The sequence below is a fragment of the Ochotona princeps genome, chromosome 14 (assembly GCF_030435755.1).
Source record: "Ochotona princeps isolate mOchPri1 chromosome 14, mOchPri1.hap1, whole genome shotgun sequence".
Lineage (NCBI taxonomy): Eukaryota > Metazoa > Chordata > Mammalia > Lagomorpha > Ochotonidae > Ochotona > Ochotona princeps.
In genome coordinates this window covers 1329039-1338901 of record NC_080845.1, presented here as the reverse complement: position 1 = coordinate 1338901, position 9863 = coordinate 1329039, and the positions used below count along the sequence as shown (strand labels likewise).

Here is a 9863-nt window from a genome sequence, read left to right as displayed (position 1 = left end):
CGGCTGCAGGAGGAGCGGCCCTCCGGACAGGGAGAACAGCGCGGTCAGCTCCCATTCCCCATGATGAGGTCCATGTGTCATTAGTGCCAATTAGGGCGGGTGGAAGGCAGAGTGGCCCCAGGGGCTCGGGCCTGCTGGGCGGTCCACTGGGACAATTGAATTCGCCACCAGACAAATGTGATTATCGATAGAGCCTGGCCCCAACCCCTTGGAGGGCAGGGACATAAATGGGCAGGTAGAGCCGGCGACTGCCCCACAGCCATGCCGGCCCCTTGCCACCAGGGCTGCTGGGCTGGCTCCCCCAGCCCCAACATGCGCGAGGTAGCCTCCATGTACGGCACGGTGGTGGCCGTTTTCCTGGTCATCCTGGTGGCCGCTCTGCAGGGCTCGGCACCCCCTGAAAGCTCCCTCCCCTACCGCGTTCCCCTGGACCCCCAGGGCACCATGGAGCTGTCGTGGAATGTGAGCTATACCCAGGAGACCATCCATTTTGAGCTGCTGGTGCGGGGCCTACAGGCCGGGGTCCTGTTCGGGATGTCCGACCGTGGCGAGCTGCAGAACGCGGACGTGGTGGTGCTCTGGACCGACGGTGACCACGCCTACTTCGCCGTGAGTCCCTTGCTCCCTGGGCCCCCGGGCCTCGCCCTGCCCCTGCAGCCTGTAAGGGAGGCTCTGAGGTCGCTCTCACTCGAGCTAACTTGGACATCACAGAGCAATAGAGGGAAGCAGAAACCTGCCCTGGTTGTAGCTGCACCCCTCAGGTGTCGGGGGTGCCCAGCAACCCCGAAGGGACTGACTGCATCTGGGAACCTCACGTAGCACACAGCTCCTCCATGCCCCACCACCCAGTTGCAGACCCTACATGCCTGCTTCAGACTCCAGACCACGTGATCCCCACGCCCACAGGCCACCTTGGGGGGCTGAGCAGCAGGCGTGACACTGACCTGCCGCCCTCCCACAGAGCTGAGCCCAGGTGTGCTGTAGGGAGGGCAAGGGAGAAGGGCCCCTCCACCAGCTGTAGGGGACCCCGGAGGGCGTTGAGGTCCTGCCTCCTTTTTCCCTTGGGACACAAAGCCTGGCTCTGTCTTTTGCTGTGGCCATGATGCTGGTCTTGGGTCAGGGATAGGGTGTCACTCCATAGGTGCGGGAGCCCTGGGCAGCATGGAGCTGCAAGGCAGGGGAGGAGTGGCCAGTTCCTGGGCCCAGCGCCTGGTCATGGCCCACCCTAGCAGAGAGGGCAGAGGGCGGCCTGTATTGGCGCTTCGGGGAGATGGGGGCCTGAGGCCCAGGTCCCAGGAAGCATCCTGGGAAAACACAGGTGTGAGCTAAGAGCCTCATGGGGTGCAGGATTTAAGGCAGTGTGCACTCTCAGAGTTGTTCAAGTGCAGGAGGGGTGCCCCGTGTGAGGACCACCTTAAACGCTGGGCCTAGCCTAGGGACCCTCCCTCCTGGGGTGGGTGAGGCCCTGCTCTGGGTGCTCCTTTGGGACAGCACCTCTCCCAGCTCCCACTCCAGATCCAGGGTTTTGAGTGGACCCCAGACTCCCTGAGTATCACACATCACATGCTCGCAAAACTGGGACTCAAGGCCACTGTCTCCAGGCAGTCACGGACAGCACAGCAAGTGGCCATGGGCCCTCCTCCCCAGTGGCCACAGCCCTTGAGCCACATGCCAGGGAAGGGGAGACTGTGGCTGCCCGTGCAGACCACGGCCCCGCCACAGGAGGCAGCCTGCTGGGCTGTGCCCCACCCCATCCCGCCCCGTCCTCACAGGACGCCTGGACGGACGCAAAGGGGCAGGTGCACCTAGATGCCCAGCAGGACTACCAGCTGCTGTGGGCTCACCGGACCCCGGACGGCCTGGCCCTGCTCTTCAGACGGCCCTTCAGCACCTGCGACCCCAAGGACTACCTCATCGAGGTCAGTGGGGGGACCCCAGCACCCAAGAGCGAGCCTGTCTGCTGCTGTATCTGCTGCAGCCCCTTGGCGTCCCTGGGGCGTGCAGGCTTGTGGCCAGGCCAGTGGCGCCAAGGGGGAGCGTTGGGTTGTAGGGGAGCAGCTTGGCCTTCAGCCCCAAGCCCCTGAACCATGGTGGGCCTCTTTGTGTCGGCCTGGTCCAAGCCCACAGGTTCAATGTCACAGCCGGGGGCGCTGGGTGCTGGAAGTGGGTTGGCCCTGGAGGCCTCGGGGCTGGGAGGAGGGAGCCCAGCACGTGCTTGTGGTGGACTCAAGGTTGACCAAGATCAAGGACCTCTGATGTTTGTATATCGTGGGGTCAGTCAGGGAGCCTCGGAGGGCCCTGGACCTGCAGAGAGGAGGGCGTGGGCAGGCAGGGGACTCAGTACCCCTCCGAAGCAGGGGACTGACCTCTGCGCTGTGCCCCGGCCATAGGACGGCACGGTACACCTGGTCTATGGCATCTTGGAGCAGCCGTTGCGGTCACTAGAGGCCATCAACGCCTCCAGCCTGCGCACAGGGCTGCAGAGGGTACAGCTGCTGAAGCCTGAGCTCCCCGAGCCGGCCCTGCCCCCCGACACACGCACAATGGAGGTCCGCGCCCCTCATGTGCTCATCCCCGACCAGGAGACCACCTATTGGTGCCACATGGCCGAGCTGCCCCGTGGCTTCGCCCGACACCACATCGTCATGGTATGGGGGCCGGGAGGGCAGAGAGGGGCGGGCAGCTCCTGATCCTGGGCACCCCCTCACTCTGGTCACTGCCCCCCACCCGGGCCTCTGAGTTCTGGCATCCCTTCTTGGGGAACAGGGCAGGGCCCCTGAGGGATGGGGTGGCCACTGAGCTCTGTCGGGCCCCGTCCTTGCCGTGGCTTGGAGCATGGGAGGGTCAGCCGTGCGGGTACCCGGGGTCCAGCAGCCTAACCTGCGGGCTACACACTGGCTACGCTGCCTCGCCGCCCAGCCCCAGCCTACACACAGGGACAGCCGCCTTCTGGGCCCCCGGGGGTCCTCTGGACCCAGGGCCTGGACCCTGGCCAGAGGGCTGCGGACCTGGGCAGTCTAACTCAGTGGCCGCCCCTCACAGTACGAGCCGATTGTCAGCGAGGGCAACGAGGCCCTGGTGCACCACATGGAGGTGTTCCAGTGCAGCGCCGAGTTCGAGAGCTTTCCTCACTTCAGTGGACCCTGTGACTCCAAGATGAAGCCAGAACGGCTCAACTACTGCCGCCACGTGCTGGCTGCCTGGGCCCTGGGCGCCAAGGTGCGGGAGTCCCCTGAGCTTTCCGGGCCTGTTCCCAGGCTGGGCCCCAGGACTGGCTCGTAGTCAGGGGAGGGCAGGGTGCATGTGAGAGCGGGCATCCACGAACCCCCAACGGTGCAAGGGATCTGCCTGACACACCCACCTCTGCCGCACCCCGCAGGCGTTTTACTACCCAGAGGAAGCTGGTCTCGCCTTCGGGGGCCCCGGCTCCTCTCGATACCTGCGCCTGGAGGTTCACTACCACAACCCACTGAGGATGGAAGGTTGAGGCTCCTGCCCCGCCCCCCGAACCCTGGGGCCCCTGGATGGTGCATGCCCAGGACCACTCGCCCCAGCCCCAGCCAGTTCCCCAGGCCACAGCAGGCTCCCTGGGCAGGACCCAGGTGACAAGCTCATCACCACATCCCCGTGCCCAGTGGCAGCCTCCCTGTCCATGTGTGTGCCCCCGGGGGGGGGGACAGGCAGAGGAATCCTGCATCCATTTTGCGAATGGAGAAACTGAGGCCGAGGATGCAGGGCGCTCCCGAGGGTGATGGATTTGAAGCTGGGAGGTCTAAGTGCAGCCTGCAAAAGCTCAGCGACCCTCCGCCCTCCCCATACCTCAGCGCCCCCCACAGCGCCTTCCACCATCCTGCCTTCCTCCCTCCCCTCTCCCTCCCCTCTCCCTTGGGACGCACTGCTGGCAGGTGCAGGCAAAGGGTTCCATTTCACCACCATGTGTGGAGGGCCCCGGGTGGGCCAGCCCTCAGGGGAGGGGCGGGGGTCAGCAGGACACACCTGGGCCCCGGGTGGGCCAGCCCTCAGGGGAGGGGCGGGGGCGGGGGCTGGGGTCAGCAGGACACACCTGTGCTACCACTGTGCCCGCCCCAGAGTGCAGTCTGTGGAGTCTAGCAGGCTCCCAACTGCTGACCGAAAACATTGTGGCAAGTGCAGGGCTGAGCCGGCCCAGGCTGGGCTGCGGCCCTGGGGTTATCAGCAGTGAGCAGAGACGTGAGTCAGCCGGCCGTAGGCTCGGGAGGATTTACGGCTCATTGAAACCTGGAAGCCGATGGATTTTTGAAATCTCCTTAAGAGCCAGGGCGTGCTGGGCTATCTGGAGGTATTTATGGCTGCTTTGCCCACCACGAGGGCGCGCCTGTCACTTGGCAAGCCTGGGGATCTGCTGCTCCTTCTATAAATATCCCCCTGCCACAATTATTTCATTATTTAGCCCCCTCTCCGAAGCCGAGCCAATCACGTCTGCCTTCTTATTCTAAGCCTCTGATGCAATCGGCCCAGAGACACAGGCCCTCTATGGGTCTGGGAGAAGCCAGGGGAGAGAGGAGGCAGCCCCGGCCTCAGCTTAGGGCAGACACGTGGGGAGACAGCCAGCCTCCGCCCGCCCCCGCTCCACCAGCAGCACCCCTGCACCCCACTTCCCCGGCATGGCACACTGCCCAGGGTCCCTGACTCAGACAGGGCTTTCTGTTCAGTCTGTCTTCAGCTTCCACATCTGAAAATTGGGCACCGTGATTGGGTTGCAGTTCAAGCCAGAATGCCCTCTCTGGCTCTGTCCACTCAGTGCCTGCTCAGACACCTCACGACTGTGGGCCCAGGTCCCAAGGGGGACGGCTAGTCACCTGAGGGTACACAGCGCACAATCCACCATGTGCAACCTGGAGGGGTTGAACCTCGGGGCTCCCCATCCTGTGCCGGCCCCGCCCCCGGATCTGCAGGACTGTGCTCCGTGGACGGACGCTTGGGTCGGCCTCCATCCCATGGAGCAGCAATCAGAGCGGGAACGTCTCCTGCAAATGCCCACATGCAAACATGCCTTCATCCTCAGCTCATCCAGACACGCGCGGCCCTGCTCCTGCCCCTGGCATCCAGCTAGGGCCTGCCTGGGTACAAGGGGAAGGCGACCAAGTTGAGGCTCAGGAAGGAAGGGCCGCACCCCACTGGTTGCTACCCACTCCTGGCAGGCCGCCGTGACTCCTCGGGGATCCGTCTGTACTACACGGCCACGCTGAGGCGCTTCGATGCGGGCATCATGGAGTTGGGCCTCGTGTACACGCCCGTGATGGCCATTCCTCCCGGGGAGACAGATTTCGTCCTCACCGGCTACTGTACAGACAAGTGCACCCAGCTGGTGAGTTCAGGGAGGTGGGGGGCCAGGCCGGGGCCGCAGGACGAGCAGGGCAGCAGCATCTCTCTCCTCCAGGCCCCGCCGTCACGGCCCCTCCCTCTTCCCTGTGGGCTGCCCACCAGCCTGGGGCCTCGGGATCTGACCTCTGGTTCCACTCACTGGTCTGGGAGAATGTTCTAGAAAGTGCCAAGGCCACAGGGGAGCGTTTGGCCGTGCTGTCCCCTACCCCCAGGCCGGATCCCGATGCCACATCCCGCCTCTCCCGTGTCTTCAGGCGCTGCCGCCCGCTGGCATCCACATCTTCGCTTCGCAGCTGCACACACACCTCACAGGGAGAAGGGTGGTCACCGTGCTGGCCCGGGGCGGCCGCGAGAGGCAGATCGTAAACCAGGACAACCACTACAGCCCCCACTTCCAGGTAGTGACCTTGGCTTCCTTCCGGGCCTCTGCCCTCAGAGGGACCCTGCCCATCGGCCTGCCCTGCTACAACCCCTGAAGCACGGCCTGCTGACTGTGGGGTCAGTGAGGCAGCCAGGGGGCATACCGTCTTCCTGCTCTCACGGAACCCAGGACTGGCCAAGCCGGGGCAGAGAGGGAGGTGAAGGCCGAGCATGGGGTGGGGTGCGACGCTGGGGTCTGCAGGTGACGAAAGTCTCCTCCCCCCACTCCCCTGCCCCCCGCCCACTACCAGGAGATCCGCATGCTGAAGAAGGTGGTGACCGTGTACCCAGTGAGTGCCCAGCAGAACCACAGTGGCTGGGGCAGGGGTGGGGCACGAGGGGCGGTACGGAGGGCCCTCAGCTGGGCTGGCCCTGGAGGGACACCTGAGACCTCCAGCCCTCAGCTGGACCCCAGACCCTCCAGGAGAGGTGGGAGGGGTGACCCGAACCCACAGGCCACAGAGCCAGTGCTTGCAGGAGTGTGGGGCTGCAGCCACACGGGGCTCCTGGGCAGGCCTCCACACTGCCTGCCCCAGGGGACCCGGTGCTGAGAGCCTGGACGGCTCCCTCCGCAGGGGGACGTGCTAATCACCTCCTGCGCCTACAACACGGAAGACCGGGAGCGGGCCACCGTGGTGAGTGACCCGCCCTACCTGCTCCAGCGTTTCTCCGTTATCTTTAATCTCAGGCGAATTTGATTCGAAGTCTGACAGACACACGGACAGGGAGACACACACAGCGCGTTTCCATCCACAGCATCAGGGCTGGGGCAGGCTGCAGCCAGGAGTCCGGGAATCCATGGGGCCTCTGGGGTGGGCAGCAGGACCCGAGGGAGCTGAGCTGCCACCTGCTACCTGCCAGGGCTGTGTGGGAGCCAGACCACCATGCCAGCCCCCGGCCTGTATCCCGAGGGCCCACTCATGCCTTAGGTCAGAGCTCACTGGCTTCTAGAACATTCTGATATACACAGCCAAAACACTCCCAGAAGAAACCTGTGCCCAGCCCTGGACACGCCTCCCCTCCCCCCAGGCCTCAGGGTCTGAGGCACAGGAGAGCTTCCTGGGCTCTCAGCTACCCTAGGTTGGCCCCAGGGGGGGACAGCTAACAGGGGAGAGGCACTAACTCTAGGAGCTGCTGTCCACACAACCCACTCAGACCCCATTCTGCTGGGGCCAAGGAGGTGGCAGGCCACTCACCGGCAGGCCCCAGGGCTGCTGTCCCTGCTGGCCAGCCTGAGCTGAGTTAGGGGACCCAGGCAGGACCCCAACACAGCCCCCACTCTGAAGCTGTGGCCACTGGGGACAGGAGGGGGCCCACACTCGCCAGGTGTCCCTGGAGCCCAGGGTGTGAGGCCCTGTTCCCACCACTGTGGCCCCCACAGCTCAGTGGGCCCACAGGGCTTCCTGTCCTGGTTCCAAGAATAGCTCAAGGTCACCCCGTGGGAGGCAGCGTCTACTCTGGCTCTGTTTCTAACACTGCGGCCACCACAGGCCCTGTCCGCTGGCCTCCCTGGGGCCTCAGTTTCCCCTTCGTGCCCCCTACTTCACCTTGCTCCGCAGGTCATCACTGTGAAAGTGCTTGAGGGATGTGGTTACTACCGGTCAAGCAGCGTGCTGCCTCACTCCCAGAAGGAGTGGATGCCTTGGGCTTATTTAAGATTTACGATTTGTTTATTTAAGATGTATTTGAAAAGCAAAGTTGCATAGAGAATCTTCTGTCCACTAGCTCACTCTTCAGATGACCTGAATTGCCAGGATTAGGGCTGGGCTAGGCTGAGGCCAGGAGCTTCTCCAGGGCTCCTAGGCGGGTGCAGGGCCTGAGCACTTGGGCCGTCCTCCACTGCTTTTCCAGGCACATCAGCAGGGAGCTGGACAGCAAGTGGAGCAGGCAGGACAGGAGCCAGTGCCCCTAGGGGATGCTAGTGGTGTTGGCAGTGGCTTTCCGCACTGTGCCACCACACTAGCTGGGGTGCTTGGGGTGAGGTGAGCTTGGCGTGGGTGCTGTACCAATGGCCAGGGCTGACGGGGTCCTCTGGCTCACAGGGCGGCTTCGGGATCCTGGAGGAGATGTGCGTCAACTACATACACTACTACCCGCAGACGCAGCTGGAGCTCTGTAAGAGCGCCGTGGACGCCGGCTTCCTGCAGAAGTATTTCCACCTGGTGAACAGGTGCGCAGCCTGCTGGGCCACGCCTCTGCCCGCAGCAGGCAGCGCTGTCCCCGACTCACAGCCCTGCTGGGCCACGCCTCCGCCCGCAGCAGGCAGCACTAGTCAGTCCCCAACTAACAACCCTGCTGGGACTATTTGTTCCAAAGTCACCAGGGAGATGAGTCCACAGCTGGTGTGGAGACTCACCCCTTAGGATGCCCTGGGCGCAAGGACCACTCTGGGGATGCCACGTGTCTGTGGGAACGCCACCAGCCCCTGCTGGACACAGATGTGTGGCTCCTATCCCCCAGGTTCAACAGCGAGGATGTGTGCACCTGTCCCCAGGCCTCCGTCCCGCAGCAGTTTGCCTCTGTGCCCTGGAACTCCTTTGACCGCGAAGTGCTCAAGGCGCTCTATGGCTTTGCACCCATCTCCATGCACTGCAACAAGTCCACGGCCGTCCGCTTCCAGGTGTGCCGGCCTGGGAGCTGCAGCTGCCCACCCTCCCTGCCCATTAGGGAGGGGGCAAGGAACCCTCGGGGCTCCCAGGGAAGTGAACCCATGAGGCTCCAGGTGGCCAGAGCCCCGAGGGGTGCTGACCAGGGTGGGGACCCCCAAGGAGCCACGAGGCGGTGGGAACCACGGGGGAGCCAGGGGTGAGGGAGGTGGCCCCTGGCTGCATCCCAGCACGTCAGCTCACATTCCTCACAGGGAGAGTGGGATCTACAGCCCCTGCCGGAGATCGCATCGAGGCTGCCGGAGCCCACGCCACACTGCCCAGCCCACACAGGACACGGCCCCGCTGGCCCCACCGTGGTCAGCATCGCAGGAGGCAAAGGCTGAATGGCGGGGGTGATCTCGCTGCTCTGAGCACCCCAGCTGTGCCGAGACATCCCCCACACCTGTCCCCGGGCCTCCGTCCCTCAGCAGGACATGGTGTGGTCACCCCACCCCACGCCCCACCCCTTGCCCCAGAGACCCCAGCATGGCCGAGAGGACTTGGTTGAGCGCCACTGGCTGGGCAGAGCAAGCCTCATCCACCCTGTCCCCCAGCTTGCTGGCTCAGTGCAAGGGGCCTAGATGGCAGTGCCAGCCTCCCACCAGGCAGCCTTGGTGTCGATCCCAGGACAGTGGAGGCCGGACAGGTGTTTGGCCACGGAAGCCCTCACAGGCACCATCGGAAGATGGCCGAGAGCAGAGGGGGGAATGGGACACGGTGGCATGGCTGGGCTGGCCTCCCAAATAGATGGGTCTTGGGGTCAGGTCTGTGCTCAGCGTGTGCTTGCTCTGCGTCACGCCCAGGGTGCCTGCTGGTCCTCAGCTTTCTCATCTGTAGCTTGGGCTGATGCTGCACCAGTCAAGGAGACACAAACGGATGCTCAAGGCCTGAGGACACGGTGTGGTCACCCCGCCTCTCTCACACACACACACACACACACACACACACGAGAACTCCAGCACGTCACCCCATTTCCTACCAGCGTGGATCTGCCCTACCCCCCGCTGCTCTGTCTTCCAACTTGTGCAGCTGCCAGCTGGCTCCTAGGAGGAGAAGCCAGCCCAGCCACGTTCAGCCAGGTCAGCAGATGTCTGGCGGCCAGGGCATGATGGACACCCCGCCTCACCTTGGGCCCTTCACTTCTGAGCTGGCCTGGGCCCAGTCGCTCCGTGCCGCACTGTGTAAATCACGCCTCCTCCAGGCCCATAAGTCACAGCGCAGTCGCAGGCCAGCGCCTGGAGGGCCGCTCGAGCCCTCTGTCATCTTCATCGCCTGGGTGGCAGGTGTGGGCAGGCATCCCAATGTCCCAGGCAGCCCGGGGCTGGGGTGGGGTGCAAGGCGCCTTGAGGGGAGCTCCGAGGCTTCCTGCTCTCCCAGGCCTTGGAGGACCAGGGTGGAGGCCTCCCCCAGCCCAGCCCTCCCCTGCTCACC

General features: G+C 64.5%; 1 protein-coding gene across 1 annotated transcript; it reads left to right on the top strand.

The window, feature by feature from the left end:
- Positions 1-278: 278 nt before the first annotated feature.
- Positions 279-9094, top strand: DBH (dopamine beta-hydroxylase). Its single transcript, XM_004593451.4, has 12 exons — positions 279-609; positions 1773-1919; positions 2391-2648; positions 3043-3219; positions 3380-3482; positions 5181-5347; positions 5619-5762; positions 6036-6074; positions 6360-6419; positions 7827-7954; positions 8245-8404; positions 8645-9094. Exons 1-12 carry the CDS (start codon positions 313-315, stop codon positions 8774-8776), a joined length of 1812 nt encoding a protein of 603 aa, XP_004593508.2. The 5' UTR covers positions 279-312; the 3' UTR covers positions 8777-9094.
- The last annotated feature ends 769 nt before the right edge of the window (positions 9095-9863 follow it).